The following is a 21,020-nucleotide window of genomic DNA, read 5'->3' on the forward strand; positions in this document are numbered from 1 at the left end:
CCACACCCCCAGCAGGTCTGAGGCTGCAATTTGGGGATCCTGGTGTGCCTTGAGAAGTGTGGCCATGGCAAAACTGCCTCTTGGTACCAGGAAGGACTGAAAAGGCAGCAGGTCCCACTGCAAAGGGCAGCCACAATCAAGGCAGAGCACTGGGGAGAAGCCAGAAGCTTCCCCAACCTCAGGAGACCCTGCCCTGGGCACCCACGTGACACAGAGGGGACAGTTGGTGACACAAGATGTGAATTAAGCATCCTTTGTCCCCATCTCCCCAGCACAATGTCCTCTGGCCACTTCCCACCACAGCTTCCTGGGTAAGGAGCACCCAACACCCCAGTGGTTCCAGCCCAGGGGAAAGTGTCTGCCTGGACATGCTGGGTGTTGTGGGGATCTCTCTCCTCTCCTACAAAATCAAGACATGGAGGAAAAGCAAAGAAATCTTCCAAACATACCAGTCCCCTGGAGAGCCTGGTGTGATGTGACACTGGAGAGAGGAACCCAGAACTGCTCTGGGAAGAGGCCATAGGGATGAACCTGCTCAGACCTGGGGGCTCTGTCTGTGCTCACCTGGGTCCTCAGCATTAACCTGTGGTTCCCAGCAGTAATCCACAGTCTCCAGTGCTACTCTGGGGTCCCAAAAGCTAATTTGGGGTCATCAGTACTAATTTGAGGCCCTCAGCACTAATCTGGGATCCCAACACAGTCTGGGGTTCTCAGCACAATGCATGGTCCCCAGCACTAACCCACAGTCTCCAAATCCTAGCACAGGACCCCTAAGTCCCCTGCCCAGTGGATACTGCAGGCAGACATGACCTGAGGCCCTCGGGTGCCTGCTAGGTTTTGGGCCTAAACGTCCAGGTTTTTTTAAAACTTCATTATGCATTGGTTTAAATTTGAGATTCTCCATTCCTGGTGTGTAATTTAAACTAAATAAAAGGCTGAAAAAGCCCATCACAGCAGTTCACCTCTGCACAGAGGAGTGACACTCTCTGAAAATGGAAATGATCAATAATGATATTTGAATAATCGGTCTCCAAGACATGAATTATTCACATGCTGCACCAGGAACCTGACCACCAATTAATTTGCTTGTACACCACAGGAGGCCATGGATGAGCTTCTACCAGGCCTAGGGAGAGGACTGACTTCTGCAAAGGAAATCTCTTCCTCTGACCAAGCTCCACCCAGGGTGCTAAGAGCCTGCACCAGAGGAGAGGAATCACAGCCCTGAGATCCCATTCCTCCAGCCCCATGTTTGTCTCAGTTTATAAACCTGCAGCCCTGTAGCCCCAGCAGGTTCTTGAACACCGTGAGCCATGCTTGGGGGTGGTGGCTGGGCCCAGGCAGTGTGCCCAGGGTGCTGGCTCTTGCCTGGGTGGCACAAGGTGGGCTTCCCCAACCTCAATGGCTCAGGCACCTGGAAAAGCTCCAGACACAGCAGAAGGTCCCTGGTCCTGCGCCAAGCACAGCACTATCCCTGAGCCACCTCCAGAGCATCCTCAGTGCCTTCAGGCACAGTGCCATCCCAGGGACACCACAGGTCAGCTTCCCCTCCTACCTCTCAGCCGGTTTTGCGGGCTCAGTCTCCAGGGCTGCCTCTTGCAGGGGAGCTTCCTCCTCTGCCCGCTGGGCCTGGAGGGCCTCAGGGGCTTCCTGGGGAGCAGAGGTGTCCTTCTCCTCCTTCCTTTCCTCTTTCCTCTCCTCTTTCCTCTCCTCCTTCCTTTCCTGCTGCTGAGGTTTCTGCTGTGGGACCAGCTGGGGTTGTTGCTGCTGCTGTTGCTGCTGCTGTTGCTGCTGCTGCTGTGGGACCTGTTGCTGCTGCTGCTGCTGTGGCAGGGGTTTCTGTGGTGGTGGGTATGTTTCATGCTCAGGGGGTTCATAGGTGTCCTGCTCCCGCAGTTCCTCCTCCTCCTCCTCTTCCAACTCCTCTTCCTTGGGGTAGCCTTCCTCAGTCTCGCTGTAGTCCTCAATGAACTCTTCCTCCTCCTCCTCCAGGTAGAGATCATCATCATCCTCCTCCTCCCAGCGCGGCGAGTCCTTGCGGTAGCTGACGGAGCTGTGGCAGGAGTGGTAGGAGTCCCCGTCCCTCTCGTCCAGCTCCGAGTCCCTCAGGCTCTCGTTCTCGAAGTCCTCGCTCAGCTGGGAGCTGCCCTGGCTCAGCTCGGCCGACGAGGCGTAGCGGCTGCTCCCTGTGGGGCTGAGGGGCGAGGGGACACAAGCACAGGGCTCCCGTGGGTCCGTGTCACCCCAGGCAGAGCCCCGGGGCCCTGCACCGGGGGCGGGAGGATGTGCAGCTCCCATCGGGAGCACTGGGCTCCTCATCCTGGGAGCCGAAGGCACAGAACCAGGAAACTCCATCGGCTGGAACCAGCCCCCGGGCAGGGGCACTCTGAGCTCCCTGCCTGTGCCTGGGCTGACAGTGGGGATGGGGCTGACAGTGTCTGTCTCCTAGGTTCACCCCAGCCAGGGGTGGGGGCAGCAGCACCCCCAGCCAGATCCTGCCTCCTGCTGCTGCCAGACACCCCATCCTGCCCCTGACACACAGATCTGTCACCCGTGCTCTGTGCAGCTCTCCCAGGCACCCTCACCCCAAGACACCCCCTCAACCCCCTCACTCCTCTTGACACCATCCCCACCTGGGGAGCTCCTTTCTGCTCTTGCTGCCAGGCCAGACTCCTTCCCACACCCCATCTGCCCCCCAGCCCTTCTAGCCCTCTCCTCTCACAGCTGCCTGCACTGGGAGGCCCACAGGGGCCCTGTGCCCCAGGAGGCTGCCAGGGACAGGACAGCCCCACGGCTCTGTGGGGACAGGCTGACAGAAGCAGACATGCAGACAGGACAGGGACATGCCGAGGAAGAGGCCGACACCACGTCTCCAGCACTGGCAGCCAGGGCTCAGGGGGTGTGTGAGGGGACAAAGGTGAGGGGCTGGGCTGGGCAGAGCCCAGAGTGGCTGAGCCAGGCTGTGGGAAGCCAGGGGACACCGCAGGGAAGAGAGTGCTGGGGGATGGCTCAGGCTGGTCCCAGCTGGGAGGGGTACTGGCATCATCCAGGTACCTTGGGAAGGAGCACTTGGGGTACAGGGATGCAGGAGATACAGCTCACACCTGGAAACCCCACACCTCCCCATCCTGATCCTGGCCAGAGCTGGGAGAGGTGCTCTTGGCACATCGTAGGACCTCAAATCACTGCATGAAGCTTTTGCCCAGACAGGCACACCCTGGCAGGTGACCAGGAACAGGGGGTGGCATTTGAGTCCCCAAGGGCCCAGTCTCACACCCGCTGACACAACAAGGAACAGGCAGCAGTGCTGCCAGACAGTCTCAGTGGCAGCAAGCGGGACCAGGATGCCAGGATGTCACCTCATGAACTGGGTGCAGCAGCAAGAGGGGCTGGGGGGACACCTGGAGCATCCCAAAGCTGTCCCTGTACCAGGCTGATTTGGGGCGGGGAGGGTGGCACAAGGCCGCCCTTGCCAGGACTGGTGTTGGCCTCACCATGGCTGCAAGGACCGACCACAGCACTCTGCGACGGCACACGGCACACGGCACAGGTAGTGACCCACCTATCCGATAGGTCTAGGGACCGCCTGCTCTCAAGGGAAGGCTGGCGGCTGGTCCGCCTGCTCGACTCAGAACCGGACTCAGCGTCGCTGCGTCCGTTTGCGGCAGAGTCTACGCTACCATAGCGTCTGCCAGGGGAGGAGAGGAACATGGTCAGAGAGGTCCCGCCGCCACCCGCCACCCCCTGCTGCCGTGGGGACGCTGGCAGGGAGGCTCTGTCCACCTGGATGGGGCTGGCACTCAGGGCTGGGCTCTGCCACGTCTGTGTCCCCAGCCACCCCACGCTCCACTGCCCAGCTCCCAGCAGGGACAGCCAGGGGTGGGGGGCCCCAAACCCAGTGAGGACAGAGGAGGGCAGTGACCCAAAAGAGTTTGAAAACTTCCCAGTGAGAAGGAAAGGCTTGGATGGGGCCAGCACCACCCTGCTCTTCCTCACCTCATCCTTCCCTCTGTCACCCACCGCACTGGGAGCGCCATCCCTGGCGTCACCCTGGGGACCTGCTGGCCTCTGTCACCTGCAGGGGAGGTTGAGAGAGCCGGGCCCAGGGTGAGTTGGCTGTGGCCACTCTACCTGATGGGAGCCTGGTCCGAGTAGTCCATCTCGTAGCTCTGCATGGAGTCCGTGTAGGAGTCGCGGGAGCTCTGCTGCTGGTGCCTCATGGGGTACTGGTGCACAGAGGCGTTGGGCTGGGACGTGGTGTAGTAGGGTGGGGGGATGCTGTTGCTGGTCTCACTGCGGTAGTCACTGTCCCGGTCATCCACGGTACTGTCGGGGTCATCGTCTGCAAGAGGCCACAGTGAGCGGGGCAGGGGATGGCTCAAATCTGCCCCAACCTGCACAGAGCCTTTAGTGCCACCACTGTGTCCCCACCGCTGTGGGACCGTGCTGGGAGGTGGGCCCAGGGCAGGATGAGGGGCGAGCTGACATGTTATCAGCACAGGAACGGTTTGGGGGATGAGGGGAGGATGGAGGGGGAATTTGGGACATACAGAAGGAGGAAGATGATGGGGGCAGGGACCCGGGACCCTCCCTCTGCCCCACCAATGTTCCACCACAGAGGCAAAGCCCGAGCTGCTCATTGCCACTGGGACACCCCAAGGGCACAGAGCCCCGTGGTGCCATATCCCCACCAGCCCATGGGGACAGCCCTGCCCAGGACAGGGCACTTGGTGACACTGTCCTCACCCAGTACAGAGTCATGGCACAAGGCCACAGGCTAGACCCAAGCTCCAGGTCCTCTGAGCCCTGGGCCAGGCAAAGACGGATGTGCTGGGGACCCCCAGGCTGGGAAGAGAGGAGTGGGCAGGATACTTACTCTGCTGTTCTCCCCAGCCAAAATAATTCCAGTTGCCTACAAAGAAAGGGGCAAAGACAATAAATATGGAGGCAGCTGGTTGGGAGGAACCAGCATCTCCCCAGAGGGAACACTGGGTAGGGGACACTGCCCTGGGGACAGCAGCCAGGATGGGGCACACTGGCACTGGGCCACTGCCTGGGCCTGAACATGCTGACACCAAGCTGGACTGGAGACAGTGCTGGTGTGGGCATGGTGTCACTAACCCAGGTTGGGGACAGTGCTATGGCCAGGCATGGTGGCACTGACAGGGGACAGGGCCTGAGGGTGGGTACAGGGGCATGCCCCTGCAGTGGTTACAGAAGAGGGAACTGAGGCATGCATTGGAACAAACTGAGCTGCCACCCCAAATACCTCTGCAGGGCCCCCATCCAGCAGCCCCCAACACCAGCCTGCTGCCCCTTGCCCCAGAGGAACTGTCCTCATCAGCCCCACTGCTCCTATTGCTCCCCTCCACCCACAGGAAGGCTCAGCCACTGTGAAGCTGGGAAACAGCAGAGAAACACTGGCAAACACAGGAAGGACAACAGGAATGGGGATGGGGACCAGGTATGGGGTGCAGTTGAATCCCACTTGGGTTGGGGTCCAATGTCTCAAAGCAGATGTGGAGCCCACCCCTTAAAATTCCTCGGTGTGGGAAAGGAGGGTGTGGGGGTCCCACAGTGGGGCAGGGACAGGGCAGCACTTACAGCACTGGGAGCCATGCACAGGCAGAGGCTTTTCCTGCTCCTCCTGGAAGGCATACTGAGGAGAAAGGGACTGGTGAGAGCTTCTGCTGGCAGCACTGCCCCTGCCCCCTCACCCCAGGCCTGGCAGCACTCACATCATCCTGGTCCCGCATCGCGTTAAGCTGCTCCAGTTTCTTGGCCCAGTACCTGGCCTCCTCTTCAGGGATATCTGTGAGGGCAAAGACCCCAGCTGGTGCACAGACCTCCCCAAAACAGCCCTCAAGCTTTTGGGGCCACAGGACCAGACCCTCAGGCTCAGCTCCAAAGCTCATGAGCATCCCTGGAGCTGAGGGCAAGGAAGGACACCGGCTGAGCCCGGGGCACGGGGCACCCACCCAGCGGCAGCTCGAAGCGCGTGTCGAGGAGGATGCGGTGGAAAGTCGGATCCTTGGTGCCCGAAATCTCGTTGTCGGTCATGATGACCTGGGAGTCGAGTGTGAGCCATTCCCCAGGGCCCTCCTGTCAGGTAGAAATGGGGTGAGGAGAGCTCCCAGACCCCCCTTTCGTTTCCCCACAACCCCAGTACACAGGGTGTGGCCCCAGGCAGGATGGGGAAGGCTCTGCCTGGCCCAAAGGACAGCTGGGGGTGGCACATGTCCCTTGGGGGACAGCAGGGAGATGCCTGTGCCTGCCTCCCTACCTCATTGGACTGCCTGATGGTCCGGAGGGGGATCCACACCGTGCCCACCATGGTGTCCCAGATGAGCCCCTTGTTCCACACCTCCACAGTCAGGCCCAAGTCCAGCCGATTGATCTCACTGGGGACAGGAAAGGTATCAGGTTACTCCCACGAAGTTAACCCCCCTCAGGTCTCAGCGTCCTCCTGGGACCATCCCAGCTTCTACCTGTCCCCTCAGGCTCAGGTGAGCCCCTCAGATGTGGGGTCAGGGCAGTGGGGGACTCCCTGTGTTATTTACAGGGGCAGGGGGGAGCAGCAGGGATGGGGAGCTCAGGGGACCCCTGGACACTCACAACATGAAGTCCTGCTCCCAGGAGGGCAAGTTGCCCCGCACTGCAATGGTCGTGCTCTTGACATTTTGCACCTTCAGGGTCACGTAGGTGTTAAACTTCTCTGTGGGAACAAGCAGAGGGTGAAGTGACCCCCAGTGTGTCTCCACTCCTCGACACTGTCCCCTGCCACCCCCACACACACTTCCCTCAGCACCCCAGTCCCAGGGGGGATCCTACATCTGCCAGGGCTGGTAGGATGTGAGCCCCCTGCTCTGTCCAGGGCACCCCCATTTGTGTGCATGTCCCCAGCTTGCCAAATGATGCCTCCAGAGCTAAGGGTCCCCTCACCCCCCTTCCCCAGCCCCTCCTCTGATCCTGCCACACCCAACCAGCCCAAGATCCCCCCACCCTCTCCCCTCAGGTGAGGTCTCACTTACCTTGGGGCCCATCATACTTGGCCTTTTTAACTGTGGGGACAAAGGGAGGGAAAAAATCAGGCTGAGACCCTGGGGAAAGGCTGGGGATCCCCACCAGGGTGTCAGGGGGGCAGAAGGACCTCAGTCCTGGTTGACCCCCAAGCCTCCCCAGCTGCCAGGTGGGAAAAGTGCTGGGATCCCCCACGCCAAGTGAGGGTGCGGGATCAGATATGAGTTGGAGGTGGGTATCAGAGGGGAGAAAATGCTCCCCCAAAAAACCCGCTCCTCTGGGACAGCTTGCAACCCCAAATGACCAGCCTGCCTCTGCTGAGGGGGTGTTACCTCCCCCTCACCCCACACTTTTGATTTGGGATCTATTTGGAGAAACAGATGATGTTACCATCCATTTCCAGAGGAAAACCTGTGGTCTGGGGGACGCTGCTCCCTACTCGAGTCCCATCTGGGTGGCACCAGCTCAGCAGGACCAGGGTTAAGGCTCTCCCCAACCACTGACCCACATTTCCCACAGGAAACCGTGTGGGTCGGTAGCCTGTAACCCTCCCTGATCCAAAACAGCCCCAGGGGTGGGTTGCTCCCCAAAATCCTATACAGCCCCAAAACACCCCCACTGCATCCCAGCCCTGTCTGCCCCATGGGGGCACTGTGGGGCTGGTCCCCATCCTGCCATTGGGAGGTGCAGGGAGCCCTCCGATCCTGCTCAGCCCCATGGGAAAACCCCCCCGATTCTGGCTGACACCCCCCAGCTCTACCCCGTTGGGTGGGGGTCGGTCCCCAGCTTTTGGCTGCAGTGGGGGGCAAAGGGAGCCGGGTACCGGCGCTGCCAGTGCCGGGGGGCGGCGGGGCCCAGAGGTGTCCTCGGGGCTGTCGGGAGGGGACCGGGCGGGGAGGGAATGACACAGCACCCGGAGAACGCTTAAGTGACGCGGGTGCCAGCGGGTGCAGGACCAACGTGACCGAGCAGGGATGAAAATAGCCCTGGCGACATCAAAGGTAATTTGATTTCGGAGACGTGCCACTCGCCAGCCGCTTATCACCCGCCACCAGCGCCGGAGGGGACGCGGGGCTGCCGCCAGCGCCACGTGCCTGGCAGGGCTGGGAGGAGGCACGTGGCACCAGAAACCTCGGGGAAACTGAGGCAAGGGAAAGCATCACCTCGGAGAACAACTGGGGAGCCTCTAAGTCGGCTGCCTGCCCCGTGCCACCGAAAGGGTGACACGCTGGGTGGCTTTTTGCCAGAAGGAAGGTCACCAGCGACGTCACTGGCAGCCATGTTCCCAGGGAATCACAGGGCTCCAGAGGTGGGGAATTCACACTTGGGGGGGTGGCACAAAGCTCTGGGATCCCAAAGATCCTCGAGTGACACCAAGCTGGGAGCCTGGAGGCTGTCTGGGGATAGCTGGCACCACTGTGTGTAATGATTATGTAAATTAAATAGAATGTATTTATACATTACATTATACATATTATAAATTGATATTATTCTATTCCAATAGAGTATTTGGAGCCAGAACCTGCCTGTAGCTGACAGGGATCCCCCTTCCCCCGGGCCCAGGAGCACCCACTACTCTTCACCAGCTGCTGCTTCCAAAAAGGAACGGGAGAGCAGAGGAAGGAAAAGCTCCAAAAATACCCGAGCTGACAGGAACAAACAATTACCCAGGGAACACGTGGCTTTCCTGGCTGTCATCTCCTGCCAGGGAGAAATCCTGCTGTCACCATCTGCAGGATGTGCTGCCTTCCCACCCATCAAAGGGTCCCCAAAGCTGGCACAGGAGTGGCAAGTCCTGGGGTGCCACTCTGGGGCTAAATTCAACCTGAGTCCCCAGGCAAGGAGCTGAGGACAGTGTGACATTCATGTGACATCAGCAAGCTGGGGTCTTCCCAGGCTGGGGTGATCTGGCTCCTCTCAGGGGGTGTTGACCAGTTGGGGAAATTGAGGGAGGAGGCAGCAGGCAGAGATTGGACTGGGAATGGCATGAAAACTGGGCTGGGCTCTTGGCATGCCCCAACAGGCCTGACTGTCTGTCCAGACATCGCTCTGTACATCCATCCTGCTGCCCGTCCATTTACCAGTCTCTCCACCCACCCATCCCTCCAGCCATCCACCCATCCATCTGCCATCCATCTTGCTGTCCATCCATCCTCCCACCCCTCCAGCCATCCACCCACCCCTCTGTCCATTTTCCTGGCTCTCCACTCACCCATCCTTCTGTCTGTCCATCCATTCACCTGTCTGTCCACCCACTGCCACCACCCACCATTTCTCCATCTCCTGTGTGTCCATCCCTCTGTCCATCCCTTTACCTGTCTCTCTGTCCACTCCCCTCTCTGTTCACCCACCCACGCCTCTGCCTGTCCACCCCACTCTCTGTCCACTCACTCATCCCTATGTCCATCCCCCCATACATCTGTCTGTCCATCCCTATGTCCTTCATCCAACCCTCAGTCCAACCCTCCATGCACCCTCCACCCATCCATCCTTCCATCCGTCCACCCACCTGTCTGTCCTTCCATCCACCCTCTGTCCTTCCTCTCCCCCTGTCCCTCCACCCCTCTGTCAGTCCACCCACCCACCCTCAGCCTCTGTGATCACGTCTCCCATCCCCTTCATCCATCTGTCCCTCCGTCTCTCCATCTGTCTCTCCAGATGCCCGTCCGCCCGCCTGTCCATCTGTCCGTCTGCCTCCCGCCACTCCAGACACCCCCTCCTGTCCCCACTCACCCCACACTCCCAGGTCACTCCAGTGCCTGTCATGCAGGGACACCCCCTGGCATGAAGCCCCCCGGGAGGGGCAGGCAGAGCCGGGGGAGGCTTTGGGGTGGCACCCCCGCCCCCGGGACCCCAAAATAGCACGAGAAGCGTGACCGGCGAGTGGTGACGTGGTGATGGGGCACTGGGGGAAGCCCCAACCCACTCGGAGCTGTTTCTCAGCAGCCACCCCCGGCGTCACCGAGGGTGTCACCACATGTGACAGTCCTTTCAGTGGCAGTGAAGAGGCACCCCCCTGCCAGAGGAGAGTACCCGAAATCTGGGGCTGGCTGGGGGGGCACCCGGGGGCACGCCAGCTGTGGCACTGCCACCAGAGAGGGGGCTGTGACAGTGCCTCAAGGACAAGGACATGTCAGGGGGTGGAAGGGGGCACAGCCCCCATCCTGATGAACTCAGGCAGCACCGGGAGAGCCCCATTTCCTCCAGATTTCACCTGGGGTGGGGGAATCCCAGACACTCCGTGCCCCACCTTGTCCCAGCTGTCACTCTGCCACCTCCATCCCAGGACCCCAAGACACACGAGCGCTACCCCATCCCCACCAGGATGTCATAGGGCCTCGAGAAGGGGGTAAAGGAACCCCCTCCCGAATTCTGTCCCCATTACTGAGCATTCAGTCCAGACTGACCAGCAAGGCTGAGGCCAAGCCTGCAGGGCTCATTTGTGCACTGAGCTGGGCAGGGCTCAGTGTGCTGGGTGCAGAGATCCCCTACCTGTGCAGTCCCCCAGTTCATCCCAGTATGGGGTGACCAGCACCAGATCCCCTAACTGGGCACAGGGACCCCCACCCTGACCCCCCCTGCTGCCCTGACTCCCACCAGCATCCCCATGCCCAGGTCGGGCAACACCTGCAGGGGCAGAGGGGGCTGCAGGAGGTGGGGCTGGGGCTCGGGCTGTAATCTGAGGGGGCATTTAGGGGTTTACAGAGGGAAGTGGGGAGAATGTGGGATTTGGGGTGCAGGGGGTCTGTTCAGGGGAGTGAGAATGTAGAGATACATAGATGGGGATGGATGATGTTTGCGAGTGGAGGGATTTTAGGGGTCGGGGATAGATGTGGGGTGCTGGGGGCACAGATGGGGTGTTTTCGATGAGGGATGGTTGGGAATGCAGAGGGCTGCATCTGCAGGATGGGGGTGCCTGAGGATAGGCGTGAGGGGTGGGGCCCTGGCAGGGATGAGTAGGGGGGTGTATGGGGAGAGATGCGGTGGTGGGGGGGTGTACGGGCAGGGGTGTCTCGGGGGTGAGCACATGGAGGTCTGAGCTTGAGGGGGGCGTGGGAAGAGCCGTGAAGGGGGCAGGATGGGAAGAACGGGGCTCCGAAGGGGCGGCAAGCTGGAGAGGCTGGGGTGGGCGGCGAGGGGCGAGCCCCCTCCCCAAGGCGGGGGGGGCCACGGAGGGAGCCCGGGGGGGTTTATAGGGGAGCCCCCTCCCTCCCCGGCAGTGGGAAGTTATGGGGGCAGCCCCCGCCCCACGGCGCTGGGAGGTTATGAGGGAAGCCCGGGAGGTGTTCCGGGGGGAGCCCCCTTCCCACGGCGGGAGGGGAGCCAGGAGGGTTCCGGGGGGAGTCCCGTCCTCCCCTGCCGTCCCCACGGGGCGGCGGGAGGTACGGAGGGAGCCCCGTCCCTCCCGGTGGGGTTTTGGGGTCAGGACCAGCGTTCGGGGGTATCCCGGGGGGTTCCGGGGGATCCCGGGGGGTTCCGGGGATCCCTGTGCGGGCAGGGCGCGCCCACACCCCCGCCCCTCCCCCACCCCCACTCCCGGCTCCCGCGCCGCGCGCGCGCCCCCGCCGGTTCATTCATAAATCCACGCGCCGGGCGCTCGTGAATGGAGCCGTTCCCACGACCCCCCCCCTCACCGCTCCCTGCCGCCCGCACTCCCCTCAGCCCCGCCGGCCCCGCAGCCCCGCGCTCGCCCCTCTCCGCCCCGGGCACAGGGGCCGCGGGACGCGCCCCCCGCCCGGCCCGCGCCCCGCGCCCCGGTACCTCCGACGCAGAGCAGCGACATGGCGGCGGTGTGGGCGCCGGGGGGCGCGGGGGGCGCGGGGGGCCCTGGCCGCCGCCCGGCTCTAGCGCGCCGCCATCTTCCCTCAGCACCGCGGACAGCGCCTGACGTCACCGCCGCCCCCGCCCGCGCGGCGCCGCCCCCGAGCCCCGCCCGGCGCCGGGGCCCAGACGGGTCTGGGGTCCCGGGGGGGCGGAGCGCTCGGCACGGCTCGGCTCGGCACGGCTCGGCTCGGCACGGCTCGGCTCGGCACGGCACGGATCTGCTCGGCACGGCTCGGCACGGCACGGCTCGGCACGGCTCGGCACGGCACGGCACGGCTCGGCACGGCTCGGCACGGCTCTGCTCGGCACGGCACGGCTCGGCTCGGCACGGCACGGCTCGGCACGGCTCGGCACGGCACGGCTCGGCACGGCTCGGCACGGCACGGCTCGGCTCAGCTCGGCTCAGCTCGGCTCAGCTCGGCACGGCACGGCACGGCTCGGCTCGGCTCGGCACGGCTCGGCTCGGCTCGGCTCGGCTCGGCACGGCATGGCACGGCTCGGCTCGGCTCGGCTCGGCACGGAGCGCAGAACGCACGGCACGGCGCGGCACGAAGCGCAGAACGCACGGCACAGCACAGCTCGGCACGGAACGCAGAAAGCACGGCTCGGCACGGCTCGGCACAGCCGCAGCGCCCCGCGGAACGGGCGGGGGTCCTGCCCGAGGGGGCGGTCGGTGCTGTCCGGGGGGCATGGCTGGCTCGTTCAGCCTCGGGGGCTGTGGTGCCCTCCTTTCCCCGGCAGGCTGGGTCTGCCTGGGCCGGGGGAGCTGTGTCCTGCCTGCACAGCTCAAACAGGGGCTGGCTTTGGGGTGCACAGTTTACCCAGGCATGCCCCCCCGGGATGGTCAGAGACGGGCCTGAGCAGGTGGGGCACACTGTCGTTGTCACTCCCCGTTGTTGTCCCCTCTCTCCTCTCAGCCACCAAATGTGACATCCCAAAAAATGCTCAGATCTGGGCAGCGATGCCAGCTCAGGGGCTGCAGAAGCTGCCACGGTCCCAGAGAGGCACCAGCACCCTCTCCAGGTGCCGGCCCCCATGGAAGGGGTCCCACATGAGCATAAGGCAGAGACCCCCACCTCCGTCACTGGGGACACAGGCTCAGACAGGCCTTCATCCCGTCCCTGTCTGCCTCCCCTTGCCGTGGGCCAGGTGATGGGCTCACTCTGCCATCCTGCTCATCCCGGTGGCACAAGCAAAGGTGTCACTATGTCACTGCCATGGGAGCAGCAGAAAGTGGCGTCAGGAACACCGGGGGAAAAGAGATGCCAAGGGAAACTGAGGCAGAGAACAGTAAAAGGTACACAAAGGTACCTGTGGGGCTGAGTGCCCCGGCCTGACCCTCACACTGGTCCCTCATCACTAATGAGTGCTCCCAAACGAGCAGCAGGGCCTGACCCTCCCGAGCAGCCCCAGGCCTGGGTGGGTCAGCCCCCTGACAGCGCAGTCCTGGAGGCCCTGGTGGCACAGGTGTGGCAGCTGGACACCCCTGTGTGCCCTCACACACCTGCACAGCCCCGTTACCCACGCAGAGCCCCGGGAGGTGACAGCCCAGGCAGGGTGACCCAGTCTGGGCAGCAGGCAGGCCCAGCTGTGAACAGCCCCGCTGCCATCTCCCTCCCTTCTCCAGGGATAAGGCCCTGGGGGTACTGCAGGGACGGGCCAGGAACTGGTACGGTGGGCAGCAGTGGGCACAGCCCTCCCTGCCAGGGAAACTGAGGCACACAGAGCTGGGCTTTGCACCAATGGCGAGCCAGAGGAGGCAGGATCACCCCGGGCAGTGCTGAGATGCCAAGGCAAGCCCCCAGGTGCTCGGCCTGGAGCAGCTGGCTCAGCCCCAGCCCCTTCCCCAGCACCTCCACTCTCCTGGCTCTCTGCTTCCCAACAGCCCTGCCCCAGGAACGGCAGAGTGGGCCCACGCCAGCGTGGGGGTCAGCACTGAGGCCACCTCCCTCCCTCCCACCCCTCACTCTGGGGGCCTCTCACCCCGTTCTGCCCCCAGGGCCTGTCACAGCACTTCCAGACCCCCATCAAGTCCCGGGTGATGGACCAGGAGGGTGTGGCACCCCCAGCTCTGGCACATGGCATTTCCACAGCGCTGCCCCCACAAACACCATCCTGCCAGGAGCCCCCCAGACAGCCCAGAGCCCTTCCCCACAGGCAGCGCTGTGCCAGAGGCTCTTCCCAGCCCACCAAGGCCTCTGTGTGTATTTCTGGTGCCGTCTCATGGCATCTCCTCCCTGCCTCTGCCAGCCCTGGGGCAGCAGAGCTGCCTCTAGCGGGACCTGTCTGCTCCACTCAGCGTCAGCACATCGGCGTGTGCTGGCACACGTGGGGCACACACACAGCACACACACATCACACATGCACACATCACACACACACAGTCACACGCATCACACACACTCACACACTCATGACACACACACATCACACACATGCGTGTCACACACACACACTCGTCACACACGTGCTCATGTCTCACACACACACACTCCTGTCACACACACACTCATGTCACACACTTCTGTCACACGCACATCACAAACACACTCCTGTTACACACACACTCCAGTCACACACCCACTCCCATCACATACACACTTGTGTCACACATACACACATCACACACACACTTGTGTCACACACGCACTCATCACACACACACTTGCCTGCTTGTGCGCACACACACACACACACACACACACACTCACATTATCACACACCTCTTTAAAGCCACCTTTTCCAAACCAAACAGCAATTCTGGAAGATTCCAAACGGGAAGATTTCCAATCTGTCTGACCACCCCCCAGCACCCACTGCTGCCCAGTGCCACCCTCCTGCCTTGGTACCAGCTCTGAGCTGCAACCATGGCTCAGCCTTGCATTTATTTTCTGCCCCAAGCCCTCGTTTGGATGAAAAAAAGTCTCATTGGAAACGAAAGTGTTCATGAGGATCTCCAGAGTTCATTTCTCAAGAAAAGGCCTGGCTTTGGATCAAAATTAAGGATTTTAAAAAATAGTGTTTAGGGAAAAAAAAGTAAATCAGGAAGTAATCTCCATGCCCTGAAATTAATTATTTCCAGGAGCTGAATTCCTGCAACCCGCCCCCCGTGATGCTTCCCTTCCCACACAGCCATCTCTCCCACCCCGAGATCCCCTGGCACTGTGTCTGTGGTGGTGCCCAAGCCCCCTGGGCCCCAGGCAGCAGCATGGCTCCATCCCCAAAGCTTCTTTCTGGATATCCCCAAATGTCATCAAATCTCCAGCTCAGCATAAACTCAGCTTCTCCCATAACTCCTGGGCCTTAAAAGCAAAAAAAAAAACCCCAAACCTCCTCAAAAACTTTATCAACCCTGCAGCAAAACCCTGGGGCTGGAAAGTCTGCAAGCAGCAGGCAGGAGGGCAGGGGGCACAGGGGGCATAGGGGGAGGCTGGGCACCCAGCAGGGACCAGTTTGTCCCAGTAGGCAGCACTGGGAAGGATCTGATTGTCCCTGAGAAGAACAAAGCCAGAGCTGGCTGTCCAGCCATGCATTGGGGGGGTCAGCCCACAACCCCCAAACTCCAAATCACAATTCCTAGGAGAAGGGATGCTAAATGGACATGGTGACACAAACAATTGAGAGCACTGAGCACGCACTGGGGTCAGGATTCCCTGTGGCAAAGCCCAAAACCCAGGATGGCTCATGCCTGGGTGCGGAGCAGGCTCAGAGGGAAGGGACAGATGTGAACCCCACAGGGATCTTTGGGGAGCCCCACAGGGCGCGTGGGAACAGTGGGGCCAGAAGGATGTCACCCTGAGGCACCTCTGACCTCCTCGGGGCAGGCCATGCTGGGACCAGGGTGACAGGGCCAGGAATCCCCAGGGACAGATCCTGCCCCCCACTGGGAGCAGAGATCAGCCCCCACAGCTCTGCTGGTGTCCGACCCCCCAGATCCTCAGGTGACACTCCCACACATCCCCTTTTCATCCCTGAGTTTCTACAGAGCTAGAGGGGAGGAGAAGGAGAAGGAGAAGGAGAAGGAGAAGGAGAAGGAGAAGGAGAAGGAGAAGGAGAAGGAGAAGGAGAAGGAGAAGGAGAAGGAGAAGGAGAAGGAGAAGGAGAAGGAGAAGGAGAAGGAGAAGGAGGGTGCCCCCGTCTGAGCACATGTGTGTTGGGGGACACAGGACAGCTCTGGAACGGGTGACATGGGAGCCCATCACCCACATGGGGACATGTTGGGGTCCCTGGAGCAGAGGCCGGCAGGCTGTAGGTGGCACCTGCAGCAGCCCCTTCCCTGGGCAGACAAAGCCAAAGCAACTCCCAAACCCTCCAAGACCCAGCACAGCCCTTTGCTGTCCCAGCCACCAGAGTCCCTCTGTCCTGCTGACATGGGTGCTGTCCCTCTGGCTGTCCAGCCGCCGGCACAGCCTCTGCCCGGCAGTGACCACCCACCAGCCCACCCAGAGCAGCCGACCCGCCTCCCCGGGGGCAGCCCAGGAACTCCCGGACTGGGATTATTCCTCGCCTCCATCCAGCTGCTTTTCCCAGGGCTGGGAGCTGCCCTGGGTGCTTTTTGAGGGGAAGAAGTACCTGTGATGGCACCGGGAGCAGGGCACCGTGCCAGCCGCCTCCCGGAGTAGCCGGTGGGGATGGAGGCGGCAGGCGGGGCGGCGGCCGGGGGCTCGGTGAGGTGGCAGCTCTGCTACGACGTGAGGGCCAGGACCTGGTGGATGGTGAGTGAGGGCGGCCGGGGCAGGGCTGCAGGGACCCCTCGGCTGTTTGATTTTGGAGGGGGAAGCTGATCGTGGGCTAAAGAGGGACTCGGGGCCAAGGACAGGAAGGTTGTGCCACGGCCCTGGCTGGGACCAAGGCAGGGAGGGAGGGTTGGGGTGGAAGCCCTGACCCACGTGAGCTCAGTGGTCATCTCGCTGCTCCAGGGGTTTGGATTTCTATTGTTTCACACTGATCCCAGCCTTGCCCTGGGTCCCAACCTGGCTGTCCTTGGCCCAGCTCACTCCTGGTGCTTTACTCACATGGTTTTGGAGGAATCTTTGCTGCTGGCAAGAAACAGCATCTCCCTGCTTGGCAGTGAAGGTTTCTGCTGACATGAGCCCCATCCCACCTCTCCCAGCCCTGTCCAACCCCTTCAGCTCCTGTCCTTGAGACAATGCCAGCAAGGGGGCCTGAGTGTCTGTCTGTCTGTTCATCCCCCAGCACCTGTGCTGGCCCAAGGCAGGGGCTGTGAATTGCCTTAAACTGGATTTAAGACTCCCTTGGGCACAAGCCTGGGCTGATTTTGGGAAGCAGAGGAACCTCTCTCCAGCTTCACAGCAAAATCTTCAGCAGGGGGAGGCAGTCCCCGAGCTCCCAAGAACCCATCACCCTTTGCAAGGGACCCCACAGATCTCCCAGGACAGGAGAACTGGGAAGCTGAACAGGCTGAGCAGATTCCTGCCAGGAAGCAAAAGCCACTGCCACTCAGGCTTGCAGGAACCCCAAAAACCCCAAGCCCTGGGGACACTGGGGCGTCCCTCTCCTCATGCAGGGATGGTGCCTGGCACCATGCTGCGGCTCAGGCACAGAGCACAGGGAGAGGAGATCAGATCCTGCCCCGCACGACCCTGCCGTGGGCAGCTGCAGTTCCCAGGGCAAGAGGCTGGGCCGGAATCAAAGGGCTGGAGGTGGGGGGCACTGGCAGCGCCCGTGCCCAGCGGGAGTGCGGTGCCCCTTCCCTCGGGAGCACCCACGCTGCCCCAGCACCCCACTGCCCTGCCTGACGCCGAACAGAGCCGGGGCTTCAGAGCAGGAAAATGCTCCTTTGAGGCGGCCCCCGCAGCCCGCGCTGGCGCAGGGACGCTGGGTCGCGCCAGGACACGGGGGCGGTGGGTGACGCTCGGCCGGCCGGAAGAGGGACTGGCAGGAGCCCAGGGCCTCGCTGGGGTGTCACGGTGACCCCACTGCTGCGTGCCCTGCGCTGCACCCACAAATGCTGGGTCCCACCCGGGCAGCTGGTGCCGTGGCACTCACAGAGTTTGTGAGGGTGCAGAAGGGGGGTGGGCACAAGCATAAACGGGAGCCTAAAGCCCAAATCAGAGCTGTCCTCAGAGCTCCCTAAGCTCACATTTCCCAACAAGGGGACAATCACATCAGCTGCCTGATCCACCTTCTGTGCCTGCACCCCTGGGAGAGGCTGGCAGCCCGCAGGACTGTGTGTCCTCATCCCGGGTGCAGCAGCAATTGGGGAAACACAGTTTTGCTGAATCAGGCCTCAGTGGAAGTGCTTTCACCAGAGACAACAGATGTGGCATGCTGCAGCCTCTCCCTGGCTCCCATTTTGGCATCTCTAGCTGGGAAAGTGTCCTGGGAAAGGCTGGAGCACCCCCGGAGCTGGTCCAGGTCAGCACATAGTCCCAGAACCAATTTCTGCTCACAGGTGTTCACCACTGCACCCACCCTGGCCTGCTGGGGGGCACCTGAGGCTGGGGTTTTCTCAGCATTTGGGGTCCCTCATACAGGTATTTTGTTTTACTCCATTGCAAACAATCAAATGAAGCTTTCTGGAAAGGACCCCGTGTCCAGGTTTTGCCTCAGCCCCTCCCAGCACGCCCAGCTCCCGGCACGCATCCATCCGCCAGGGCAGAGCGTGTGATAGATTGACCAAGGGAGAAAAAAATTAATCAGGCTGGAGGTAGCTATGAATTACGCGCCTAAAAATACCTCTGCGGCATCTCCTGCCGAGACGTCCCTGAGCAAAGCCCCAAGGAGCCTGAGTCTCTGCTGACACCCCATCGATCACCCCCTCCCCGCGGGGCAGGGCCAGCAGCGCGCTCCAGCGCTGGATTCACTGCCGAGCCCCGGCGGCCGCGCAGAGCCGCATCCAGCCCTGAGTCAGCAGCTACCGAGCGCAGGGCGAGGCGTCCATCCCTCTCAGGGAGCTGGGGAGAGGCAGGGAGCTGCTCTCCATCATCCTGCACTGAATGGCTCCGTCGGGACGGCTGTGGTGGCGTCCGCGGGTCGGGCACTCACGGCTGCAGGGGCAGCGAGGTGGCTGGTGCTGCCTGGGCTCGGTGGCCCCTCCGTGGCACGGTCCCTTCCAGGGACAAATAGCGCCAGGATGGTCAGTGGTGGGTAAAAGCAGGATCCTGCACCCCTCCAGCACAGCCTGTGCCCGGTGAGGTGGAGGTGGCTGCGGGGAAGGGCGTGGCGGGAGGGACATGCAAGTGCCATTGCAGCAACCCGTGCCACCGAGCCCTTCCCGGGCACCGTGCTTCTGCTGGCTTTGTCCCACTTTCCAGGGGAATGCTGCTCCCATTCCCCAGAGCCAAGGGCCCACCACCACCTCAGGCTCCAAAGCCGTGGGGCCCAGCCCGCCGGCACCCCCCAGACAGGGCACCAAGGTGTCCCCAAGGTACCGGTGGCTTCTCCAGGGCCGACCGAGCCGAGGCACTGCCCGGGCGGGGAAGGCCACGGGCGAAAGGCGCCGTGCGTGGGCACTAGATGGCAGCAGAAGAGCGCGCACGGGAACGGGGAACGGGCACGGGCACGGTAATGGCAACGGCAATAGGCACCGGCATCTGCACCGGCACGGCAACGGGCAGCGGCACCGGCACGGGCAGGGGCACGAGAACGGGCACCAGCACGGGAAAGGGGACGGGAACGGGCACCAGCACGGGAAAGGGGACGGGAACGGGCACCGGAACGGGAACGGGAACGGGGACGGGAACGGGAACGGGCATGGGAACGGTAATGGCAACGGCAATAGGCACCGGCATCTGCACCGGCACGGGCAGGGGCACGGGAACGGGCACTGGCACGGGAATGGGCACGGACCGTGGAACGGACACCGGCACCGGCCCCGGCACAGACACGTCACGGGCATACTCAGCCCCGGCACCGGGCGGCAGCGCGGGGCTCGGGGTGCCCCGCGGGGCATTGCGGGGACAGTTCGGGATGAGCCCAGGGTTCCTGCTGGCCATCCCCGCCGTGGGACGCTGTGCCGTGTCCGCGCGGAGAATTTGGGGCAGCTGAGGAGGGCAGTCGAGGTTTGTGGGCAGCCCTGGGCCGGGGGGCACACTGATGCCTCCTGCCCTGCGTGCCCCACTTTGTGAGGGGGCTCCCCACACTCCAACAAACTCACCTCCCAGGGGCTGCTCCAAAAGGCAGGGAAAAACCAAAAGGTTTTGCAGGAACACCCCAGCACCCAGGCAGAAACTGAGCTGAGGGAGAAAGGTGCTTTCCTGAGCAGAGGGGGGAAAACCACGCGTGCTTGTACACAGAGGTGTGAGGCGCCCACACACACGTCTGCACATGCACACCACGTGCAGAGGCACATGCGTGTGCTGGCCCCCTTGCACACAAACTCGAAAACACACGTGCATGCACACACTCCTGTGCACGCCCCCCCACACACGCACACACGGTGGACACGGGCACGCACACACACAGCCCCTTGCACACACACCAACCTGCTCTGGCACACCTGGGCCCGCACACAGCCGTGTGCCCTCCTGTGCACGTTTGCAGAGCTCACACACGCACACACATGCACGGCCCTGCCCAAGGTTTCTCGTTAAAAAGTACCCGGATAGGTAAATAGGGGGCAAGGCTGGGGGCCGCGGGCGGGGCCGGGGCAGTCGCGCTGGGGGGGCTCAGCCCAGCTGCTAATGACCCACGGCCGGTGCCAGCTCTCTAATCCGTGCAGAGGTTCAGGACAAACTGTACCAGCGATTATATAAACCGACTCGCCTCTATTTATTTAATTCCCTTTTATTTATTTATCGCTCAGCCAATTGAAGGCAGGGGAGTGTTGCATCCCCCAGCCCTCTCCCGCCCGGGCCACCCGCCAGCCGGCACCGAGGGCGGCTGTGTCCCCTGGAACCCCACGTGTCCCCCCGCCACAGAGCCCTGGGCTTCTGACATGCCGCGTGGCCTCTGCCACAGGGCTGCCGTGTCCCCTGGCACTCGGTGCTCCCTCAGGGCTGCTGGGGGTCCCACAGCCCACGTGTGCCCTGTCCCTGCCGCATGTGCACGCGTGTTCCTCAGCGTGTGCCTGGTGCTGTGTGCTGAGAGGAGAGCAGTGCATGTGTGTGCACACACACACCTGAACAGGCGTGCTAAAGCTACGTGTGCACACGCATCTGCACACGCACAGGCATGTGCGTGCACCCCCGTGGTCACACGTGCACCCCCATCCA

At 62.4% G+C, this 21,020-nt stretch overlaps 1 protein-coding gene across 13 annotated transcripts in view; it reads right to left on the reverse strand.

The window, feature by feature from the left end:
* Positions 1–11,925, reverse strand: part of UNC13A (unc-13 homolog A) — a 37,341-nt gene extending 25,416 nt beyond the window's left edge. For 6 of the 13 annotated variants that reach the window (XM_064396758.1, XM_064396754.1, XM_064396756.1 and 3 more), the window contains exons 1-11: positions 11,782–11,924; positions 7,032–7,061; positions 6,616–6,715; positions 6,284–6,401; positions 5,979–6,102; positions 5,739–5,812; positions 5,605–5,659; positions 4,877–4,912; positions 4,132–4,342; positions 3,563–3,688; positions 1,556–2,194 (exon numbers count right to left, since the gene is read on the reverse strand). In XM_064396758.1, coding sequence (XP_064252828.1) covers positions 1,556–2,194; positions 3,563–3,688; positions 4,132–4,342; positions 4,877–4,912; positions 5,605–5,659; positions 5,739–5,812; positions 5,979–6,102; positions 6,284–6,401; positions 6,616–6,715; positions 7,032–7,061; positions 11,782–11,803 — 1,535 coding nt within the window. In that variant the 5' untranslated portion in view covers positions 11,804–11,924. Of the gene's footprint in view, positions 1–1,555; positions 2,195–3,562; positions 3,689–4,131; positions 4,343–4,876; positions 4,913–5,604; positions 5,660–5,738; positions 5,813–5,978; positions 6,103–6,283; positions 6,402–6,615; positions 6,716–7,031; positions 7,062–11,781 lie in introns of all 13 variants that reach the window. The other 7 variants (XM_064396755.1, XM_064396750.1, XM_064396749.1 and 4 more) reach the window with 3 other exon arrangements.
* Positions 11,926–21,020: the final 9,095 nt, after the last annotated feature.

This window comes from Passer domesticus, chromosome 21 (genome assembly GCF_036417665.1).
Source record: "Passer domesticus isolate bPasDom1 chromosome 21, bPasDom1.hap1, whole genome shotgun sequence".
In the NCBI taxonomy this organism is placed as follows: domain Eukaryota; kingdom Metazoa; phylum Chordata; class Aves; order Passeriformes; family Passeridae; genus Passer; species Passer domesticus.